The sequence below is a fragment of the Aphidius gifuensis genome, linkage group LG1 (genome assembly GCF_014905175.1).
Source record: "Aphidius gifuensis isolate YNYX2018 linkage group LG1, ASM1490517v1, whole genome shotgun sequence".
Taxonomy (NCBI): domain Eukaryota; kingdom Metazoa; phylum Arthropoda; class Insecta; order Hymenoptera; family Braconidae; genus Aphidius; species Aphidius gifuensis.
The window spans coordinates 20558175-20583983 of NC_057788.1; the positions used below are offsets into that span (position 1 = coordinate 20558175).

The 25809-nt window shown below is 25.9% G+C and overlaps 4 protein-coding genes across 5 annotated transcripts; 3 read left to right on the plus strand and 1 right to left on the minus strand.

The window, feature by feature from the left end:
• Nucleotides 1-4296: 4296 nt before the first annotated feature.
• Nucleotides 4297-6264, minus strand: LOC122860473 (protein transport protein Sec24C-like). The gene has a single exon (XM_044164304.1). The coding sequence runs from the start codon at nt 6262-6264 to the stop codon at nt 4369-4371; it is 1896 nt and encodes a 631-aa protein (XP_044020239.1). The 3' UTR covers nt 4297-4368.
• An 8235-nt stretch (nt 6265-14499) lies between these two features.
• On the plus strand, nt 14500-16837 carry LOC122851339 (protein PFC0760c-like). The gene is made up of 2 exons (XM_044150499.1): nt 14500-15386; nt 15454-16837. The coding sequence occupies exons 1-2, from the start codon at nt 14951-14953 to the stop codon at nt 16536-16538; spliced, it is 1521 nt and encodes a 506-aa protein (XP_044006434.1). The 5' UTR covers nt 14500-14950; the 3' UTR covers nt 16539-16837.
• Nucleotides 16838-17099: 262 nt separating this feature from the next.
• On the plus strand, nt 17100-20353 carry LOC122851348 (RNA polymerase II subunit 5-mediating protein homolog). 2 transcript variants are annotated; one of them, XM_044150521.1, is made up of 3 exons: nt 17100-17292; nt 17422-17968; nt 18036-20353. In XM_044150521.1, the coding sequence occupies exons 2-3, from the start codon at nt 17536-17538 to the stop codon at nt 19145-19147; spliced, it is 1545 nt and encodes a 514-aa protein (XP_044006456.1). In that variant the 5' UTR covers nt 17100-17292; nt 17422-17535; the 3' UTR covers nt 19148-20353. The 2 variants fall into 2 exon arrangements, with proteins under 2 accessions (XP_044006456.1, XP_044006447.1); XM_044150512.1 differs by having other exon boundaries at nt 17241-17292; nt 17358-17968; nt 18036-19409.
• Nucleotides 20354-21639: 1286 nt separating this feature from the next.
• LOC122851359 lies at nt 21640-25228 on the plus strand. Its single transcript, XM_044150533.1, has 2 exons — nt 21640-23168; nt 23243-25228. The coding sequence occupies exons 1-2, from the start codon at nt 22733-22735 to the stop codon at nt 24361-24363; spliced, it is 1557 nt and encodes a 518-aa protein (XP_044006468.1). The 5' UTR covers nt 21640-22732; the 3' UTR covers nt 24364-25228.
• The last annotated feature ends 581 nt before the right edge of the window (nt 25229-25809 follow it).

Below are 25809 nucleotides of genomic sequence, written 5' to 3' on the forward strand. Positions count from 1 at the left end.
TAGAAGAGTTTTTTTTTTTTTTCTCCTTTCGTTAATAAGTATTATGTGTATAATTTTGAATATATTCGATTTTTTATCTGTTCCATTATTTGCTGGTACCGTTTCCCTTTTTGCCAATGCCAAATGTGAATAGAAGATTGAAATAAAAATAAATAACTCGTTGTTTCATAGATTCCATTATTATAAATTACTCGTATGATACAGCGTGTTTATATAGGTCCTCTCACAATCCTTCAATCAAAAACACAAAATTTTATATTTATATTTCAATTTTTATAGAATATATATTATCAATACATTACCCAGGTAGTATGGGCCGATCCGTGGCTTTGGCCGAGATACCTCTCTCCGACAAGATGAAGCCAATGATTAACAATGACATAATTATTATCTAGTAATAAAAAAATAAATTTTGTTAATAATAATAATACTATGAATTAATTATTTACATTATTTCTGACTTATTATTTATTAATTTAAAATAAAATAAATTATTACCGTGCGAAAAAAAAACATCGTAGTAGTTTGTAGTATAGTAATGATATGGAAAATCGAAAAATGTATCGCTTTTATATATACACGGTGAGTGTATGTTTATATAACAATTTCAATAATGAAAATGCATTTTGTTGCGTAGTCAAGGAAAATTATCAAGTTTTGATATTTATTTTGAAAATTTAAAGCAATCGAAATATTCCACGTATGTCAACAAAACATTTATCGAGTGTAATTATACTTTTTTTATGAAAAATTATTATCAAACAAAATGCATTGGTATGAATGTCTTTTAAAATTCTTATCAATTTTAAATATTGTTTTATTATGTGCTTTACCTTGAAACATTATGTGTAAAAGGCAATAATAATAATTTTTTTTTTTTAATTTTTCTGTTGCTGTATCTAACTGAGGAACACGGCCAGTTGAGGATCCAGTAAGTCCACAAAAATAAAAAATAAATCAAATTAATAATTGATGATAACTTATGTCTATACATGGTTCAATAATTGAAATTAAGATCGATTATTCAATCAACAATAATTAGTATATATTAACTACTGGTAAATTACAAATGAATAATTGAATATTTCTTTTTGATTCTGGCAATTTCGATGTTTACTAACATTAATTTAAAACATAAAAGTTCATCATCGAACATTCATCAAAAAATGATGAGACAATAAAGCGGAGAAATTATTTCCACTTGTTTGTTAAAAAAAAAAAAAACGGAAATAATTTCAAAATAATTTTTAAGACTGACAAACATTAAAATGTTATTTATTTATTTTAATTTTTCAAATGATATATTATACAGAAATTTTAATTTTTCAATTACACAAAATATGAAATTATTAAAAGATAATACAATAACCAATTTTTTTTTTCATTTTTTCAATAAATGTTATGTAAACTATAAGAAGAGTTTTTTTTTTTTCTCCTTTCGTTAATAAGTATTATGCGTATAATTTTGAATATATTCAATTTTTTATCTGTTGCATTATTTGCTGGTACCATTTTCCTTTTTGACAATGCCAAATGTGAATAGAAGGTTAAAATATATAAATAAATAACTCGTTGTGTCATAGATTCCATTATTATAAATTACTCGTATGATACAGCGTGTTTATACAGGTATTCTTACAACCCTTCAGTCAAAAACACAAAAATTTTATATTTATATTTCAATTTTTATAGAATATATTATCAATACATTACCCAGGTAGTATGGGCCGATCCGTTGCGTTGGCCGAGATACCTCTCTCCGACAAGATGAAGCCAATGATTAACAATGACATAATTATTATCTTAAATAATGTAAACAATTAATTCATAGTATTATTATTATTAACAACATTTATTTTTTTATTACTGACTTATTATTTATTAATTTAAAATAAAATAAATTATTACCGTGCGAAAAAAAAACATCGTAGTAGTTTGTAGTATAGAAATGATATGGAAAATCGAAAAATGTATCGCTTTTATATACACAGTGAGTTTTATGTTTATATAACAATTTTAATAATTAAAATGCATTTTGTTGCGTAGTCAAGAAAAATTACCAAGTTTCGATATTTATTATGAAAATTTAAAGCAATCGAAATATTCCACGTATGTCAACAAAACATTTATCGAGTGTAATTATATTTTTTTTAAAATTATTATAAAACAAAATGCATCGATATGAATGTCTTTTAAAATTGTTATCAATTTTGAATATTGTTTTATAATGTACTTTACCTTGAAACATTATGTGTAGAAGGCAATAATAATAATTTTTTTTTTTTAATTTTTCACTTGCTATATCTAACTGAGTAACACGACCAGTTGAGGCTTCAGTAAGTCCACAAAAATAAAAAATAAATCAAATGAATAATTATTGATGTCTACATGGTTCAATAATTGAAATTAAGATCGATTATTTAATCAACACTGGTAAATTGCAAATGAATAATTAAAAATTTCTTTTTGATTCTGGCAATTTTGATTTTTCCTATAACATTAATTTAAAACATTCATTAAAAAATGATGAGGCAATAAAGCAGAGAAATTATTTCCACTTGTTTGTTAAAAAAAAAGAAACGGAAATAATTTTAAAATAATTTTTAAGAGTGACAAACATTGAAATGTTATTTATTTATTTTAATTTTTCAAATTATATTATACAGAAATTTTAATTTTTTAATTGCACAAAATATAAATTATTATAAAATGATACAATAACCAAATTTTTTTTTTTCTTCTTTTGTTAATATTGTATGTATAATTTAATTATAGTTTAATATATATTTAAACTATATTTACAATACAGTTTAATTTTAACAAATGTGAATAAAAGGCTAAAAAATACATAAATAACATGTTGTGGCATAGATTACATTAATATGCATTATTCGAATGATCCAGTATCCACAGATCTTCTCTTCTTCCTTCAGTCAAAAACAAGAAAATTGTATATATTTATGTTTTAATTTTTATAGAATATATATTATTAATTACCCTCCGCCTGCTAAGGAGGCCAATACTTCCGATGAGACCTGATTAGCAGCTACCTCCGACAAAATGACGCCAATGATTAACAATGACATAATTATTATCTTAAATAATGTAAACAATTAATTCATAGTATTATTATTAACAATAAAATTTATTTTTTTATTACTGACTGATTCTTTAATAATTTAAAATAAAATAAATTATTACCGTGCGAAAAGAAAACATCGTAGTAGTTTGTATTTGAAACACAAAAGTTCAAAGAAAAATTATACTTGTATATATTTGATATTGAAAATGTTTTGGCTTTATATACACTTTGAACATTGAGTTTTATGTTATATATAACAATTTTAATAATTAAAACGCATTTTGTTGCGTAGTCAAGAAAAATTACCAAGTTTTTTGATATTTATTATGAAAATTTAAAGCGATCGAAATATTCCACGTATGTCAACAAAACATTTATCGAGTGTAATTATACTTTTTTTAAAAAATTATTATCAAACAAAATGCATTGGTATGAATGTCTTTTAAAATTCTTATCAATTTTAAATATTGTTTTATTATGTGCTTTACCTTGAAACATTATGCGTAGAAGGCAATAATAATAATTTTTTTTTTTTAATTTTTCTGTTGCTGTATCTAACTGAGTAACAGACCAATTGAGGCTCCAGTAAGTCCACAAAAATAAAAAATAAATCAAATGAATAATTATTGATAACTATTATGTCTACATGGTTTAATAATTGAAATTAAGATCGATTATTTAATCAACAAAATAGTATATATTAACTACTGGTAAGCTGCAAATGAATAATTGAAAATTTCTTTTCGATTCTGGCAATTTCTATTTTTCCAAACATTGAAAGATGTTAGATGAAACTTACATTCTGAGCCACCGTCCAAAAAAAACAAGAAAAAAACAGGCCGAAAATACCTGAATGATAAACTCTAACAGATAATTAATTTTCAACAGGTAATTAAAAACATTAAAAGTCATTTTTCTATCTATTTTTTAATAATAATATTATTTTAATAAATAATTTGTTTTCAGATTGTTGGATGTAAATAAAATATTAGAGTCTAAAATAATTAGAATACAGAATATTGGAAAAACAAATTAACACTAGATAATTTTCAAGTAATTAATCATATCTCGAATGGATTTATTGTTTTTCTTCTTTTCATCAATAATAACAGGCAAGTAGTCATAACAAAAATAAAAATCAATTACATATTTTTTATGGTCATCAATAAAACAACCATTTTTTTGTTTATATAAAATTTAATTAGTTATTCCTTTTTATATATAAATGATTAGTGTTTATAATTTTTCATTATTATATAAAACAATAAAAAAATTATTTACAAGTTTTATTGATTAAGAAGTTGCTTGATTTCTTTATGCATGTGACAAAGAAAATCAACATAACCAGGACTACCATCATTACTTCTGTCCTCAACAAGAAAATGACGAAGTACCATTTCCAATTTACCTCTTTGTCGTACAATAGTCAACTTCATATAGAGATGTCTTTCAGCACGTACTTGTGCAATAATATCTCTGATACGTTGATTAAGTGGATTATCAAGAACAGGCAATGTGGTACGATCAGTATCCACAACATGAGAACCAAAAACAGCTTGAATCCATTCAGCAGATAATTCCTGACCCAACCATAAAAACATTTGAATTCCATTCTCAAGTAAAAATACACCATTATCAGTAAATTTATCAATTGAACATCTAAGCTGTTGTGGAAGTTTATCATCATCAATGTTGATATCATGAAGTGGTAACAATCTTGGATAAAAATAAAAAACAGATGTATAAACAGGCATTGTTGTAACAGCCATGATAATATATGATTTATCATCAACAGTCATTTCTGAACCACCAGATAATACATCATTTTTTAATATACAATTAACATAAAGTGGTAATAATTTCATACATTCTGGTAATATAAGTCTACTTGCACTTAATGGTGATGCACAATGTTTTCTATATGCACTTAATATTGTTGCACATTTTTTAATTAAATTATCTTTTATTGATTTTGGTGTATTTTTAAATAATTCAAATACACATTGTTTTGAAAAAAAATTAATAACAGCATCTGTATCACATGCACGATATAATTCAGCTATTTGTGATGATGTTTTAAGACTTAAATTAATAATTCTAATACGTCTAATACCACTTGATGATGTATATAGTAATGCAACTTGTATATAAACACAATCATCATCATTTAATTTATCATCATGTTTTATTTCAACTCCAATTGATTTATTACAATCAATTGATGCTATTTCCATATCAGTTGTATTTGGCATATATAAATGACCATAAAAATCAGTTGGTCTAAGACCAGTTGATGTTCTAACTCTCATAACTGAATCAAAACCAATTGGACATGATATATTATTAATAATATCAGTTATTAATCTATCAGCATCATTATTTGCTTGAAAATATGTATATTTAAATACTTGACCACCAGATAAACGACATACTTGTCCAATTGTTGCAATATCAATATATGAATTATTAAATAAATATAAATCAACTGAACAACCAACACTAATACAATCTTTTCCTATATCTTCATAAATATTATTTTGTGATGTTAATATTGTTTTTTCTTTATCAGTACCAAGTAATTTTCTATCATCACGATTTTTTAATTTACCTGGTGCTTCAGCAATTGGTAATGATGAATGTAATACAATTAATTTACCTGGACAATCAGATGCTTTTAATGCTTCAATACCAGCTTGTATTGCTGGTGCAAGTATTGTTTCAGTTTCACGTGAATCACAAAACATTAATGGTATTTGTGTCATTAAACTATCAATAACAGCTTCACTTTCATTTGCATCACATAAAAATCCATCTAATAATGGCATAAATATTTCATGTACATCACCAACAACCAACATTTGTGGTTGTGTTAAATTTGAATTAATATTATAAAAATGTACTGTATTTGAGTATGTTATAAAACCAACTTTCATATTTTTATTTAAATCTCCATTTGTATCTTTTGGTAAATTTTTTAATATATTTTTCATTTCACTGCATATTAAATTTATTAATCCTGATTTAATATTATTGTATGACACATCAATTAAAAAAATAATAGCTGGTGTTTTTGGAAATTCATTATTACGACAATAATCTTTTGTTGCAATAAATTCATATGTACCAAGCATTAATTCTGGTCTTTCATGACTGATAGTTATGGACGTTGATAATATAATCATAATATAAATAGTATTAATAATATAATTAAATGATAAATTGAATAATTAATAAAATAAAAATATCTTGTGCACTTATTTATTTTTATTGTGTTATATTGACACCGTGGAAAACCATATGGCTATTGGCTACAGGCCACGTCTTAATAACTACACTGCGCATGTACATTGTACACGTCATGGAACTTTACACCAAAAAAAAAAAAAAAAAATATAGTACTCTATAGGTAGTGTTATCTACTGTGAATAAGATCATTTGGTAAATTACCAGCGTAGTCATTTGACTATAGAAATATATATAGAGAAAGAATAAGATTTATAAGAAAGAATATAAAGTCTTCTTTCTGCTGACTGATTGACGATAAAAGATGAAAAAAAAATTATTTTAAAAAGAAAAAAGGCTAAAAAAGTGACGTCTGTATCCTTATCCTTATTTGTTATTTTTATTTTTTTATCCTTGAATAAAAAAAGCATTGGTATCATGGCGGTGATTGATAATTTTCAAAATTTACTGCCTAAAAATTTGATTGGCTCCCATTTAAAATTTAATTGCCGCGATAATTTGTGCTGATTTTGATTGGGGTTTTGATTGATCACGCTTTTCGTATAAATTAAAATCTTACTGATGATAGAAAGTTAAATGATGAAGATGTTAAATAAAACTAAAAGATGAAATAATGATGGTAGAAATAAGATCAGAAAATCTTGAAGAATCATTACGTGCACTGCATTATGGTCCAGCATTAGAAATAATAACTGAAGCAACAAGTCACTTACCACCATCAAATCCACCAAAATCAATACCATCAACTGATTGTCTGGCTAATTTTCGAAGTACAATAAGAAAAATACTTATAACACTTGTACAAGCATCAGCAAAAATTCTAATCCATAGTCCAGAAGCAACAAAAGTTTTTTTATTGAGTGACTATTGTTGTGATTATTGTTTTGCTGAATGTTATCCACTTGATCAAGATTATATATGCCGTGGTGATAAAATGTCATGGTTAGCTGTTGTTATATTATCTCAGAGAACGTTTAATTGGATTGAGTGAACGTTATGGTTTTTTTCATTGGAAAAATGATATTTCTCATTGTATTTACAAAATCATTATTTCCAAAAATATAAGAAACTTTTTATTATATTTTATTTATAAAAAAACAATTAAATATTAATTTAATAATTTATTTTTATTTTATATTATTAGAAAAAGAAAAAAACATTGGACTGGAACAATCTCAATGTGTTAAATCTGGAGCTGAAAAATTAAATGAATCTGGTTATTGGAAATTAATGAGTTCAGAACCACCAGAAGTTATTGTTTATAATAATAAAAAAATATTAAAATTAGGAAAAAAAAAACAGACTAGTTTTAAACAAGAATTATCATCAATTGATTCATTTAGTCCATCAAGATCAGAAACAGTATCATGATGAAAAAGATCATTTAAATTTTTCATTTCCAAATTTTATTCAAATTAATCAAAATTCATCAATCAGACCAATAAGTCCAATTGTAGCTGAATCAAATTCATCAATGATGATAATAATATTGATAATGAACAATCTAAAACTCTAACACCATCAATGTTTTCACGTGAATATGTACAACCAACTGGAAATATATTTTAATTGGTAATATACAATTAAAATTTACACAATTATTTAAATTATTTATTTGATGATGATGGACCAGATGAGTTATCAGATGTTGATGATCCATTAGCTTTATATGGTGATTTAGCACCAAATAATAATTCAGAATTTTATGATAATAACGAAAATAAATCAAGTTCAGTTTTACAAAACCATTAATTTTTAATTGTTTAATTTACCATTGATAAACTGTTAACAAGATTTTTTTTTTGTGTTTTCATGTGGAGTGAACACAAAATATATAATATTAATTTTGATACTGAATATATATAATACATTTGATGTTGGTGGTATATACTTGTTGAGACTGCAGTTATTACTACTGTTTCATTTGTTGTTTCTAAATTTGATGAGTTTAAATACTCTGTTCTCGCAACTGCTGTTGTTGTTGTTCAACATGTTGTTGATTATGACGGTAATGATAATATGATATTGTTGTTGTTGATAGTGATGCCGCGATATGACGATACGATATGGAGGTAACGATATCCGATACGATATGGGGTTTCATATCGTATCGTCAAACTCGATACAATACGATATGGTCAAGACGATATATCCGATATATCGTCCATATCGACGATATGACATTAATTTTTTCATAATATTTAACAAATTTTATTAAAAATTATAAATTTAAATTATAAAAGAAAATAAATTCGAAGAACTAAATGGAGAGTTCTTTTTTCACTTTTTTTCAAGAAAAAAGAACCATTTTATTGAAAAAAAAAACACTTCGCCTATTTAAAAAAAATATATAAATCTAGAATGGTTTAAAAATTATTACCAAGATGTCTTGAATGTAAAACAACCCAATAACTCATGTCGAAAAGTTGAAGAAAAAAAAAAAAAAAAGAGACATTGACAGAAGAGTTTATTCAAGAAAATGACCTCCAAAAAACCGTTAGAAAAAAAAATAAAAATCATCTGTATCTGCAACATTTCATTGTTGACAAAATAATTTTTCAAGAAAAAAAAAAAAAAAAACAAAAACCGTGTTTAAACAGCAGGGTATTCACAACCACAGTATACAAAAATATATATGAAAAAAAGATAAGACAGCATTGTTTGGAAATATTTTAATGGGCCTTCCTGCCGGAAAACCAATTTGCAACGCTTGACCTTAAGGAGGTTATGCACAAATTCATTGCGGGTGTTGCGGGGCGCTTCTGACGTCACAGACAAAACTGAAATCCGACTACACTGTAAAAAAATAAAGTGAAAAGCGCCTGCGCCCCATATACAATATATGGGATTGAGGGTATGTGTGTGTGTTTGAACATGCCATACGTTGCCACATCTAATTTTTGTAAAGTTTATAATTAATTACTCATTAATTGACCGATCAACATATGAAAATTTTTCGCGCAATTAATAAAACTCGGTTTCTAGTATATGTGTGATTTTTTTCAAGACTTTTTCATCATTTTTTCTATCCGAAAAAAATGGTTGAAATCTCCATAAGAGCCAATGTTAAATATTATTTTCAATAATTAATTACAAAAAATTTAACCGATCAACATAAGAAAATAATTATACCGTTGTATTCAGAATGAAAAGATCTACTTGTGTACAAAATTTCAGAACATTCTCATTATATTTTTTAAAAAAAGAGTAATTTGTGCATAACCTCCTTAATCGAGATTCTATTAAAGTTTCTCAATTCTATCTCTTTGAGAACTTTGTATTTGCTCGAAAATATATTGGTGATCATTGAAAAAATTTAAAAAAATCCAGATGCTGAAGTACACATGGTAGAAATAATAAAAATAAAATACATATACATAAATTTTTGTACTAAGAAGAAAAATATATAAAATTTCGAAAAAATACCCCAGAAACTGAATTTTTTTTTTACAATATCGTCGATATGACGATACGATACGATATGATGAATTTACGATACGATATGGAGGCGATATGACCACCTAACGATACGATACGAGACGATATGGCCCTTGAAAATTACGATACGATCATCAAAGACATTTTTTCCATTACTATTAATATGAATTTTTTGAGATTTATAAAAAACAACTTTTTTCTTTTTACATATATTATTGAAACAAGTAAAATGTCATCAACTTTTAATTTCTTATCCTCAAAATACTCATAATATTTTTTATTTACGGGTTCGCTCATTTTCTTATTTCCTAACTGAGCAACGTCTGCCTTTGCTTGCTTAGTAAAACCATGATCTAATATGTATCCTGTAGTTCCTAATACTGAAAAGCTGTAACAAATTTGCAATTATTAGAATTAATTGCAATATTCTCTAGTGGTTCAATACCAATGTGTAGTAATACTGCGTGCATGCCCTATGGTGGAAATATTTCTCCGGAATTGCTCCGGATTATTCCGGAATTGGCTTACTTAGAAAAAATGCGGAAAAATACTAGAAATAATCCGTGGCAATTTCAAAGTATACACGAATTCCTGTGTAAAATGAAGGAAAATAAATGACCAAAAAATTTTAATCGGCCAATTCCGGAATTTTACGGAGTTTTTCCGGAGTTTTACGGAGAAATTATTTCCACCAGGGTGGTAGAGTGATAATAGTATTCATAAGCAATATTAAAACCCAAGGTTTTCAAATATAAGTTATAAGTTTTAAACAGCAACTCAACATCAAAGTTTTCAAGATCTGAAGCAATTTCAGGACCATTTTCAATAATTTTTAACTTTTTCTTGGATTTATTAATTATGTTCATAATTAATGATTCTTGGAAAGCACTGAAAGCATATATTCAACTTCTCCATTGGGCCAAGTTAATGTTAAACCTCTACCATTTTCTTGACGCTTCATAGTCAAATAGCCTACTTGTAACAAGAATTGTTTACCAATAATCATCATCATCATTATTTTGATTTGTTTTTAATTCTTTCTTAGTATAGTTTAATGGAATTTTCTGAAGAATATCATAATCACGGGGATTTTTCATTACTCTATCAATAAAAAATGTGCACGAGCTATTTGAATTATACCAATCATTTTGTAGTTTATAATTGCTTAAACATTTACTTATTGAGAATGGACTATACACTGCTTCTCCAGTCACAGAGAATCTATATCCATTATATTTTTCTTGTAACAGTGACATTGTTTGATCAACTGTCAATTGTTCTTTTGCCTCATGGCTCAATGTCTCTGCTAGTTTTATGATTCCCTTTTTAAATGTTTTTTGTATTTCGTTTTGTGTAAAGCCAAATGTTGTTGCAAATTTTTCATCGTATGTATACATTCACTATTCAGACAAATGATTTGGTCCGGAATACATATCGGTCAAAGGACATGTCGTTATACCAGTAATAAATGCCAATTTTATATCACTTTTCTTGACTTACAAGATTCGAGAATTCCTTTAACTAAATTTGTAATATTATCTTTCATTTTATTGTTTTTATTATTTGATCTAACAATTGGTCTTTCATACTCGTCAATCGACACTACAACATTTTTGTTTGTTTTTCTCTTTAAATCTTTGATCAAACATTCAAAATCAATAATTGGATCGTCGGATCCTCTTATTTTTAAATTGTTTTCATCTGCAATGTATTCTAGAATACTACGTAAAGAATCTTTACAATCTTTATATCCCTGGTGGAAATAATTTCTCCGTAAAACTCCGGAAAAACTCCGTAAAATTCTGGAAAAATTTCGTAAAATTCCAGACATACTCCGTAAAAGTCCGGAAATACTCCGTACAATTCCGAAAATCTCGGTAAAATTCCGGAAATACTCCGTAAATGTCCGGAAATACTTCGTAAAATTCCGAAATACTCCGTAAAATTATCGCTCCGGAATTGGCCCATTAAAATTTTTTGGTTATTTATTTTCCTTCATTTTACACAGGAAATCGAGTATTTTGGAATTGCTGCTTTACTATAGTAATTGAATTATTTTTAATTTTTTTCCTACATGAAAATAACCATTTCAAATTGTATGAACATGTGGAATAGCATCCTGAAACAACAAATTTATAAAAGTAAGAAATAAAATGATTAAATGTGAAATAACAACCTGTAATAACAAATTTATAACAGTAAAAAATAAAATAATTAAATAAAATACATACGTTTAATAATGCATGTATGGATTAATAATACTGGCCATTGCTTTTAGGTGCATGATATTTTTTTTCTGAAAATCTGAAATAAATATACAAGTCTAATACTAACATAAGAAAATTATATATATTTTTATAATTTGTCATTATAAACATCCAGATAGATTTTTTCAGTAAAAGTGTTGCTATATGATAAAATACAAAAATATACCCTTTGAAATGAAATAAAATTATTTTTTAATCCTACTTTAACATTTAATAATTTTAATTGACACTAATTATCTCGGTTTTAACGCAGAGGAAAATTACGAAATAATTCCACTAAATAGATAGTTATTTCATTTAAACATTTAAAAAAAAAATCGAAAATTAAATTACGGGAATTCCATTTGAAAACAACCTTAAGGAGGTAATGCAGAAGCGCCCCGCAACACCCACAATGAATTTGTGCATAACCTTCTTAAGCACAGTTAAGTGAGGTTTAAACTCTAGTTATAACTATAACTAAGGATTTGGTTACTGACTGCGTTTTTTATATGCTATAGTATTGAAAATATCAATCGATAAGTAGTTAATTAAAGTTATAGTTAATGCTCAGTTACTGTAATGTTGGAAAAAAAACTGGCCCTTAAATAATATCAATCAATTAAGATTTAGGGGTGCAGGCAGCCTAAACTTTTTTATTTTTCAACTTATTTAATTTTTTTTTTTTTCAATCGATAGATAATTCTTTGGATAATTATAATATGCAAAAAAAATACTATTGGGAGCTCTTCAATTTATTATTAAAAAATATTATAACTTTTCAATTGTTGCTCTCGCTGGTAGAAATAACTTCTCCGTAAAATTCCGGAAAGCTCCGGATTACTCCTTAATTTTTCGAAGTGAGCAAATTCCGGAATAATCCGGAGCAATTCCAGAATAATCCGGAGCAATTCCGGAGAAATATTTCTACCAGGGATGCACTGATTAATCATTTCGGTTCATTGCGCATCCCTTCTCCAAATTTTCCTCCCATGCACTCTATTATCTTTCTGGTTTTTAAATATCAAATTATAAAACAATAAATTTATATGTTCAAGATCTTTTTTATCATAAATAAAAATTTTGGAGTAATTATAAAAATAATGCTGTCACTTTGTCAATGTACACTACACCACACATTTATGTTGGGATTTGAGAGTAGGGATGCGCAATGGACCGAAATGTTAACTAAATGTAATAATTTAATCTTCTATTAAGATCATGTATTAATATGTATAATATAATTTATGATTTAAATAAAGTTGCACCAGTTTAGCCAAGGGAGCTGGCCGAGGCCGAAAAGCTGGCCAGTTTTTTGTCATGGTGGATTTTATATTTTTGTAGTGGTAGTACTGCTGAGTTTGAATTCAAAAATTAAGCAATTTGTCTGACTGAAAATTTCTCTGACTCATAAATATTGAGTAAATATTATTATCTAAATTATTCAATAAGTTCTTTAATTTATTTTTTATGTGAAATTTTAAACATAACACCGTAAACACTGTAGAACTTGTGGGAAAAAATCGTACCTAATCTATGAGATTATGTTAGCATAATTATTTTTTGTTTTAAAGTATATATCAATTTATTTTTTTTATCTTCTAGTATAAAAAAATTTAAACTACTAAATTATTACTAATAATAAGAAGTAATGACGATTATTTATTTAGTCATATCATTTGATAATTAATGTATGTAACAGGAATAAATATACATCTTTATTACTTTTTTTTAAATTTATCTTTTTGGTGTATTTTTTTTATTATTTATTATAATAATTTTTTGACAAAATGATACAAAGATAGCATATAAATTCTAATTAAAAAAAAATATTTTTACTGATATTATTGTTTACATACATAATAATACCTGTTTCGTTTATTACAAAAATATTACCTTTTATATTTTATCTATCAACCTATGTAACAGCAATAGATACATGTAAAAAAACAAAATATATTTTTACCTAAAAATATCAAATGTATTACACATAATAATACCTGCCTTACACTTATTACAACACTATTATCTTCAATATTCTATACCAATCAGTCTTAAGTTAAACAGTCTGAGATAAAGATGATATATAATATATACAGTGTTTGTTATTATTTTATACATGTATAAAACTAAAGCGAAATATCCATTTTCAATAACAACATTGCCATCAACATCATTTAATAAATAGTGGGTCTCAAGAGAAATTTTTTTTTCCATTTTTGTAATAATATTACTTAGTATTTGATAAGCTTGTAATTTTTTTTTTCATTCATGTGGTCCAAGAAAAACAATGAATAACAACAAGATCGACCAGTAAAAAGAAAATTTGTATTTTTTGGAACTGGTTATTTTTATAGAGAGTTTTCAATTTATCCAGTTTCCGTTCTGATGGCCGAGGCTAGCTATATGGCTATATCGCTATATATCGAACGTACCGAACGCTCCCCAATATGGCAACCGGTGGTCAGCATTTCTTATTGGCTCAAAAAAACGTATACATACATACGCATGAACCTACTATGTATGTGATTATAAACAATATCTGTCAAAAACCTATATTAATGCCTTCAACGATTTACTGTAATTTCATTATTATATTTGTTATAAATTAAAGAGTACATAGTTAATGTGTTATATATGAAAAAAACTAATAAAAAGTTAAAACTAAAAATTTAACCACTAAAACAAAAATAGATAAATTCATTATTAAATAGGACACGTGAACCTGTATTTAAAAAATCAAAATTTGTATATGATTAACAATAACAAAGTAATATTGGTAAATAATTTTATCTCTAGTATGGGATTCAAGATCATATAGAATCAATTTATTGTTTCGTGTAGTGCGTTTTTTCATTATTATATATGTAAACATTAAAAATACAACAAACAAAAACGGCATAGATAAAAAAAACAAGTTTGTGATATATTCATTAAAAAAATGGATCAATTTGATAAACACCAGCTTGAGAAGAATGATCAACAATTGTTTACTGATTCATTTAATGTTTGTTGGGAGCTTTTAAAAAGAAAAGAATATTATCTTAGTGAACGTGAGACTGATATATATTCAAAGTTGTCATTAAATTATGGTCATGACATGTATGATGCCATGATGATAATTATGAACAAAATTATGAAATCCAATAAAGACAAAGATGCAGTTGAAAAATCAAAAGTTGAATCAATAAAAATTGTAACAGCAGAAGCCACCCGGGACTCAGGTTATGATGATAATTGTGATCAATCGAATGAACAACAACAAAAACAAGTTGACAAAGTAAACATTAACATCAACGCCAGTCAAGACAAGATAATATCGAATAAAAGAAACATACCAGTTGATAAAATTCATTCCAAGAAGAGGTTCAAAGCAGGTATGATTTGAATGTTGTTAGGATTTTTATTGAATTGTGATTTAATTCGATTTATTTTATTTTTCAGATCATAAAGAAAATGACCCGATTGAAAAAGAACATATGATTGATGAAGGTGAAACCATGAAAGATAAAACCTTGCCAGTTACAGATGATTCTATTGATGTTGACAAAACAAATAACTCGAAAGATCACTCAATTAGATTAGAAATAAAGCCAAACGAAATTACTAATTATTTTGAATCAATTTTTTTCCAAGATGACTATCAAAGTTGTTCCAACGGAGTCACTGAGAATGCTGATCATCAAGAAAACACAAGAACTAGTACTGGTTCACTTGTTTCTGAAAAATATACTTTATGTGCAGAAGAAGTTGATGAACTAAGCTTCACTCAAGACAAAAATCTTTATGGTAATGATGATGATGATGATAATAATGATTATGGCGATAACGATGATGATGATGTTGTTGATGATGATGATGATGATAATAATAGCCTAAATCAAAATACAAATCTTGAAGAAAAAATTAAAAACATTGATAATGTTTCTTTAAAAGAAAAAAGATTTGTGGTTAAATTGGCAATAGAAAATCCAACTTGGTCAATAGGTATGTTGAAAAAGCACAGTGGATGTAAAAATATTTATAACCACCATCAAGTTAAAGAGTGGAAAAAACAGGTTCAACAAGGAGGATCTCCTCGTGAAAAAATGAATTGTGTAAATAACTGGGTTCTAAATAAGTGTATTGAGAGCCAACAGAAAGGAGAAGTACTTACAAATGAAAAAATTCAAGCTTTTGGTCTTGAAGCCAAAAAAATATTCAAACCGATGAAATTTTTAGCAGGTAATGGCTGGTTAGCAATGTTTAAAAAAAATCATGAAATTACTGGCAGGCAACATCATCTAAAAATTAATTGTACCTTGCAAAAAAAAGAATCATTTTCTTTATCAAACGCTTGTGTTCCTTTTGAAACAAAAGTTAAAGTTGTTAATCTTTCAAATGATAATCCCCATTGGACTTTAAAAATGTTAAGAGAAGAAAGTGGTTGTCATAATCTTGAAACTATGAATCAACTCAACTATTGGAGAAGAGTTGTTAAAAATTGCGATAAGAAAATAGCCACTAGCTCTTCCACTGGAAAAATTTAATTCTACTTAAGTACTATGTGAATATGATGATGAATATCAATATAAAATACAAGTTCAAGTGGAGACAGCGGCAAACAAGAGCAAATTTAAAGCTGATTATGTTAGAATTACTCACTAATTATTTTTACTGGTTGTATCAATCATTATCAAGTTGTTTTGTTTTGTTGATCGTTTCCTAATCATTGGATTTTATCACAACAAAAGTAACAAGTTCTGGTTATACCCAATTTTTAAGATACTTTTTATATATAATAAATCTTTAAGTAATTATTATTAATAAATTTTTATAATTATTAAAACAATCGTCTTGAATATTTTATTTTCGTATGTATTCTTCTATATTTATTCATTATTATACTTTTATTAATAATTAATAGCACAGTAAATAACAATACAATATATAAACTTTTTGGAAATAATAACAATTATTATAATTAGCAATTTGAATTTTATTTTTAATTATAAAGTATAGTGGTGTTGGATATAAGTGGCGCTATTTTAGTACCCACTCCTACTTCCATACACATATTCATGTAATCATGTGTGTGTTTTGACATATATATGTGAATATAAACAACATCTGTCAAAAAAAAATATTAATGTCTTTAATGATTTACTATAATTTGATTAAACTGTTATAAATAAAATAGTTATTAATGTGTTATAAATAAAAAAAAAAAAAATTACCACAAAAACAAAAATAAATAGATTTGTTTTTAAATAGAGCACGTGAACCTACATATAAATAATCAAGGTTTGTACATAATTAACTGTAATTAACAATAACAAAGTAATATTGTTAAATAATTTTTTCTCTAGTATGAGATTCAAGATCACATAGAATCAAGTCATTGTCTCATGTGGTGCGTTTTTTCGTTATTAGGTATGTAAACCTTCCAAGGATATAACAACAATAACAACATTGAAAGGATTAAGAATGAAACAATCGAAATATAGATAGATTAGAAAAACGAGTTTGTAATATATCATCAATAAGATGAAACAAAATAAGAAAGATCAGTTTAAGGAGATAGATCAACAAGTGTTCACTGACTCATTTAATATTTGTTGGGAACTTTTAAAAGAAAAAGAATATTATCTCTGTGAACGTAAGACTGATATATATTCAAAGTTGTCATCGAATTATGGGCAAGACATGTATGATGCCATGGTGACATTTATGAAGAAAATAATAATATCCAATAAACACAAAGCTGCCATTGAAAAATCAAAAGTTGAATCAATAAAAATTGTAACAACAGAAGCCACTTGTGACTTAGGTTATGATGATAATTCTGATCGATTAAATCAAGAACAACAACAAGTTGACCAAGTGAACATTGACATCAACAACAGCCTAGACAAGATGATATCTAAAAAAAGAAAAATACCAGTTGATGAAATTCATTCCAAGAAGATGTTCAAAGCAGGTATGCTTTCAATGATGTTAGGATTTTTATTAAATTATAATTTGATTTGATTGATTTTATTTTTCAGACCACAAAAAAAATGACGTAATTGGAAATTTATGTATGATTGATTATGATGAAGACAAAAAAGTATTATTTACAGAAGATGGTGCAACCATTAAGGATGAGATGTTGCCAACTACAGATGATTCAATTGATGTTGATGAAATAAATAACTTGGATAATCACTCAATTGGACTAGAAATAAAGTCAAATGAAATGGCCAATTATTTTGAATCAATATTTTTTAAAGATGATTATCAAAGTTGCTCGGATGAAGTCATTGAGAATGTTGATCATCAAAAAAACACAAGAATTCGTACTGGATCACTTGCTCCTAAAAAATATAGTTCTTGTACAGAAGAAGATGATAAACTAAGCTTTACTGAAGACGATGATGATGATGATGATGATGATGATGATGATGATGATGATGATGATGAGGTTGCTGATGATGATATGAATAATCTAAATAAAAATAGAAATAAAAATCTTAAAGGTAAAACGAAAATAGTTGATGATATTTCTTTCGAAGAAAAAACGCGTGTAGTTAAATTAGCAATAGAAAATCCAACTTGGCCAATAAATATGTTGAGAAAACACAGTGGATATAAAAATATCCAAAGGCGCAGCCAAGTTGAAAAGTGGAAAAAACAAATTGAACAAGGAGGATCTCTTCGTGAAAAATTGAATTTTTTAAATGAGTGGGTTCTAAACAAATGCATTGAAAACCAAAAAAAAGGAGAATTAATTACAAATAAAAAAATTAGAACATGGGGACTTGAAGCAAAAAAAAATTTTAAACCAATGAAATTTGTAGCAAGTGATGGCTGGATAACAATGTTTAAAAATAACCATGAAATTACTGGTGAACCAGATAATCTTAAAATTAATTGTAACATCCAAAGAAAAAAATCATCCTCATACTCAAGAATTTTTGTTCCCCATGAAATGAAAATTAAAGTTGTTAATCTTGCAAACGAAAATCCAGATTGGAGTTTGGAAATGCTTAGAAAACAAAGTGGTTGTAATAATCTTGAAAACATACCTCAACTCAACTATTGGAAACGCGTTGTTAGTGATTTCGATAAGAAAAGAGTCACTAATCTTTCTAATAAAAAAAAAAAATTTTTAATTTAATTGTACTCTAGTAAAATATGAAGATTATGAAGATAAAAATACAAATTCATGTAGAGTCAGAGATAAATGAGAGCAAATCTGAAGATTAAATATCTAGGGTATTACAAAGCTGATAATGTTGGAAAATTGATTGCTCACCAATTATTTTTACTGGCTGGATTATCAAGTTTGTCAATGGATTAAGTGTCATCATGTTTAATTGGCTTGGTTTATATCTTTGTTTAAAAAATGAATATTATTGTACAATAAATAAAAAGACTCGTTACAGCAATAAATAAATGAAATAAATCAATTATATACAATGTTATGTTATATGTTATACATATATATATATATAATAAAATCTATACAGGACTATTCTATAGAGTTTTTATAATATTTCTATAAAAACTATTCTATAGGAAAAATTTTATAAAACATTCCGTTTCGGATATTTTATAAAAATCATTCAAAATTCTATAGAAGAATATTTTTATAGAACAGAGTATTATTATGATTATGATATATACAAATCATTTTTTTTATAAAAATAATCCTATAAACCAAATCCTATAAAAAATTAATAAATTCATTCTATAAAAATCAACCACCAATTTTATAGAATTTATTCTATAAAAAAAGCGCCAAATCTATATAAGAATTTGTATAAAAATTTGTATAAAAATTTTTATAAAAACGTTTTATAGAAATGTTTATAAAACTTTTTGCTACGTGTTATGTTCCTTACGAAATAAAAGTTAAAGTTGTTAATCTTGCAAAAAAAAATCGACATTGGAATTTAGAAATGTTAAGAAAACAAAGTGGTTGTAATAATCTTGAAAATATTTGTCAACTTTACAATTGGAAAAGAATTGTTAGAGAGTCTAAAAAGAAGAATGCTACTAGTCTTTCTACTAGAAAAAAATAATTCTAACTCAGTACTGTATACGAATATAAAAAATATAAAAGATAAATATACAAGTTCAAGTGAAGACAGAGGCAAAGGAAGGCATATTTGAAGCTGATGATGTTAGAATTACTCACTTATTATTTTTACTAGCCCGGATCGATCATTGTTAAAGTCTTTTTTTTTTATTAAGGAACGTTGATCAATCATCTGATTTCATTACAACAAAAGTAACAAATTTTTGTTGCCTAATTTAAGAGATTCTTTCATAAATAAATGTTTCAGTAGTTATTTATAAATTTATATAATTATTAAAACAATTGTCTTGAATATTTTATTTTTATATGTATTCTTCTATATCAATTATCTATTATACATATTTCAATTAATTATTAATAAGTCATTGAATTTAATTAAAGAAAAAAATAAAATTTAATTAATATACGGTATATAATTTATTATTGAAAATAATAACAATTAATATAATATTTTTATATTAATATATTATTTTATAATATCATAATTGTTATTAATTAACAATTTGGATATTATTTTGAATTGAAGTATGTACAAATAAAAAAATTAGAACATGGGGACTTAAAGCAAGAAAAAATTTTAAACCAATAAAATTGTCAGCAAGTAATGGCTGGATAACAATGTTCAAAAATAACCATGAAATTACTGGTGAACCAGATAATCTTAAAATTAATTGTAACATCCAAAGAAAAAAATCATCCTCATACTCAAGAATTTTTGTTCCCCATGAAATGAAAATTAAAGTTGTTAATCTTGCGAATGAAAATCCACATTGGAGTTTGGAAATGCTTAGAAAACAAAGTGGTTGTAATAATCTTGAAAACATACCTCAACTCAACTATTGGAAACGCGTTGTTAGTGATTTCGATAAGAAAAGAGTCACTAGTCTTTCTAATAAAAAAAAAAAATTTTCAATTTAATTGTACTCTAGTAAAATATGAAGATTATGAAGATAAAAATACAAATTCATGTAGAGTCAGAGGTAAATGAGAGCAAATCTGAAGATTAAATATCTAGGGTATTACAAAGCTGATAATGTTGGAAAATTGATTGCTCACTAATTATTTTTACTGGCTGAATCAATCATTATCTAGCTGTTCTTTTTTTTGTTCATGAACGTTGATCAATCATTGGATTCCATCGCAATGAAAGTAACAACACAAGTTACCTAATTTAAAAAATACTTTTATGAATAAATTTTTCAATAATAATTATTAACAAATTTATATTATTCTTAAAACTTGTTCTTAAAAATTGTCTTGAATATTTAATTTTTATATGCATTATTCTATTTTCATTAATTCTTATACTATCATTATTTCTTATTGTCTTTAGTATTTAAAATATTTCGATCAATAATTTCAGCAACAGTAAATCTAAAAAGCAAAAATATTATGATAAATATTTCTGTTTTTTTTTTCAAATGTAAATAGTATACGTGGTGTTACCTACTGTAGAATAAGACAACTTTGTAATCAATTGATAATTTACCAGCGTGGTAAAAAAAAAAAATAGAGTCGATAAAAAGTAAAAACCATGGAGTTTCATAGTGTAGACTGTAAGACTGTAGACCTCCATGGTAAAAACACTGAAATATAAGGAAGGACCTTTAGAGGTTATATAAGATTAGTTATTTATTATTTATTATCAACAATTATTAAATAAATTGATAAAAGTTGTATTAATATCTTTAACTGTTGCCTGTTGGTGTTGTTGTTGTGATTGATCATTATTGGTTGATTATTTATTAATTGATCATGTGATGTTTTTTCTATTTCAAATATCATAATATATGGATTTGTGTTGATATTTGAAAAATTAATTGAACGTACTGATGAATCATTAAATGTTATAAATATTGTCTAGCTGATACTTGTGCAACAGCAATATAATGACCACAATTAAGAGATGGTTTCATATGTGTTAAATTGACATTAATTTATAATTTAATTTAAGTGCTTGTTCATTATTGTCACGCTATAAATATTGTCCCATATTAATTGTTTGTTTAAATCCAATACAACGTGATATGTTACCACCAAGTACACTAAAACATGTTAATTGCACACATGAAACTTTGGGTGTTTTTTATAAACTAAATTGTTTGGTTAGTGTACACGTCTTTTACAGAATTCTTATTTATAATCATTATTATCAAGTTGTTGACAACTAAAATAATTTGATGATGCTTCATCGAGTGTACTTGCTTTTATAATATCAACAAGTAAATCTTAATAATGTAAAAATGTTGTTTAAATATGATGACAATTGTGACATACAACTTTAGTACCTATGTAACCACCAAACATTTGATTAATCGGTGTTGTTTCTATCAAGTTAACTGCTTTATTTAAATGTGCACGTTCCATACCCTGAAGAAGATTACGTAAAAGTTCATGTGCATTTTTTTGGTACTGATGATAGTGGGTCTTCTTTGCATTTGTCAATTATTATACTTGGTCTAACTGTTGTTGATATTGTCGTATCCTGTTTAAACAAATTATTTATTTTAATAATTTAATTACATTTTAAGAATTAAAAATATAATATATATGTTCGGATAATAACTTCATCATTAATAGTAGCTATCAAATGAACATGCTGACCAAGTGGTAAACCAGAAACGTGTTCTAGTGTTCGTAAACCAAATCTAAATCAATAAGATGGAACCAATTAATAAACATCAGTTCAAGAAAACTGATCAACAATTATTTACCGCTTCATTTAATGTTTGTTGGGAAATTCTTAAAAGAAAAGAATATTATCTATGTGAACATGACACTAATATATTTTCAAGGTTGGCATTAAATTATGGTCAAGACATGTATGACGCCATGAAAATTATTATGAACAAGATTATAAAATCCAATGAACACGATGTTGCAGTTGAAAAATCAAAAGTTGAATCAATACAAATTGTAACAACAGAAGCCACTTGTGATTCAGGTTATGATGATAATTATGATCAATCAAATCAACAACAACAAAAACAAGTTGACAGAGTGAACATTGACATCAATAACAGTCAAGACGAGGTGATATCAAAAAAAAGAAAAATATCAGTTGATGAAATTCATTCCAACGAGATATTCAAAGCAGGTATATTTTAAATGTTTTTAAGATTTTTATTAAATTGTATCTTGTATCATGATCCAATTTATTTTATTTTTCAGATAACAAAAAAAATAATTGTGATGATCCAAGTTATGCTCAAAATATAGAAATTGCTTCTTTAAATGAAAACTCAATTGAAAAATTACATATGACTGATTTTATTGAAAAGGAAGAAGAATCATTTACAGAAGAAAGTATAACCATTAAGGAAGAAATGTTGCCAGTTACGGATGATCCAATTGCTGTTAAAATGAGTAACTCGAACGATCACTCAATTGCACTAGAAATTAAATCAAATGAAATGGCCAATTATTTTGAATCTATTTTTTTTAAAGATGATAATCAAAGTTACTCAAATGAAAGCATTGATCCTAAGAGAAAAACAAGAATTCGTACTGGATCACTTGCTCCAATAAAATATAGTTTTTATTCAAAAGAGGATGATGAACGAAGCTTTCCTAAAGATGAAAATTACCTTGATGTTGATAATGGTGTTGATGTTGATGATAATAATGATGATAATAACCTAAAACAAAATGAAGAGCTTGAAAATAAAATTAAAGTAAGTGATGACATTTCCTTTGAAGAAAGAGCACGTGTAGTCAAATTGGCAACAGAAAATCCAAATTGGTCATTAGATATGCTGAGAGAACAAAGTGGATGTAAAAATATTTTTAAGTTCCAGCAAGTTGAAGCGTGGAAAAATCAAATTGAACAAGGAGGATCTCCTCGTGAAATAATGAATTGTGTAAATAACTGGGTTCTAAATAAGTGCATTGAGAGTCAAAAGAAAGGAGAAGTACTTACAAATGCAAAAATTCAAGCCTTTGGACTTGAGGCCAAAAAAATATTTAAACCTAAAAGTTTTTCAGCAAGTGGTGTCTGGTTAATGATGTTTAAAAAAAACCATGAAATTACTGGTAAATCATACCATCTAAAAATTAATTGTAATTCCCAAAGAAAGAAATCACTTACTCTCTCGAGAGTTTATGTTCCCTACGACATAAAAGTTAAAGTTGTTAATCTTGCAAATGAAAATCGACATTGGAGTTTGAAAAAGCTCAGAGAAAAAAGTGGTTGTAATAATCTTGAAAATATTGGTCAACTTACCAATTGGAAAAGAGCCGTTAGAGAGTCTAGACAGAAGAAAGCCACTAGTCTCCTTACTAAAAAAAAATAAATCTAACTCAGTACTGTATACGAATATGACAAGTAAAGATAAATATACAAGTTCAAGTGAAGACAGAGGCAAACGAGGGCATATTTGAAGCTGATGATGTTAGAATTACTCACTAATTATTTTCACTAGCCCGGATCAATCATTATTAAAGTCTGTTTTTTTTTATTAAGGATCGTTGATCAATCATTTGATTTCATTACAACAAAAGTAACAAATTTATATTGCCTAATTTAAGAGGTTCTTTTATAAATAAGTGTTTTAGTAATTATTATTAATAAATTTTTATAATTATTATAAAACAATTGTCTTGAATATTTTATTTTTAAATGTATTCTTCGATATTAATTATTTACTATAATTCAATCAATTATTAATTAGTTAGTAACACATTTAATTAAAATAAAATGTATAAACTGTTTGAAAATATTAACAATTAATATAATTGATAACTTGAATATTTTTTTTAATTAAAGTATATGGTGGTGTAGGGAATTTACGATTTTCTTAATTATCATCATTATCCTCATTATTGTCTGTCGTATGTAAAATATTTTTCACAACAATTTCAGCCACAGTCAATCTGAAAAACAAAAGTATTATTAAATTTAAAAAAGTGATAAATATATCGTTGTTTTTTACGAAAAAAATGCAAATAATTCAATTGTGTCAAAATATGTCAATGATTTTCTTATTACAGTTATGTGATGTGGCATGAATATTAAAAAATAATTGTTGCTTGCAAGAATTTAGAATACTTACTTACTACTACTACTTGTAAAACTAAAAATATAAAAAATAACAATCTAATTTTTTGAATGATAAAATGTACAATTGTTGTGGACGAATAAACATACTTTTGAAAAATTAACAATATATTAAATGACTAAAGTTAGTGTGTCCCTAAATAAATAGACAGTATTTAAAAAAATTAGGACTGTCTAATAGAAAAAAAAAGAGATATGGTATATAATTTATTATTGAAATTTTGAAAATAATAACAATTAATATAATTAACAACTTGGATTATTTTTTTTAATTGAAGTATAGTAGTGTTGGACATTTAAGATTTTTTTAATTATCATCATCATCATCATCGTCGTGTCTTGAGTATTTCAAAAATTTTGATCAAAAATCTTAGCAACAGTAAATCGAGAAGACAAAACTATTATTAGTCGTTTAACTTGAGGAAATTATCGATTAATTTGAAAAAATTATGAATCAATTTAAAGCAGAAAAGCGTTCTAATCAAGACGAAAGTTGCTAAAATTGAGCGACATTTCTTTTAATTTAATGGTTAAGTCGTTTAATTTGAGGATAATATTGATTAAGTTAATAGAAAATTGTTTTTATACAAAAGAAAAATGGATTAATTCAAAAAAATTATGAATCAATTTAAAACAAAAAGCGATCTAGTTAAGACACAAGTTGCTAAAATTGAGCGACATT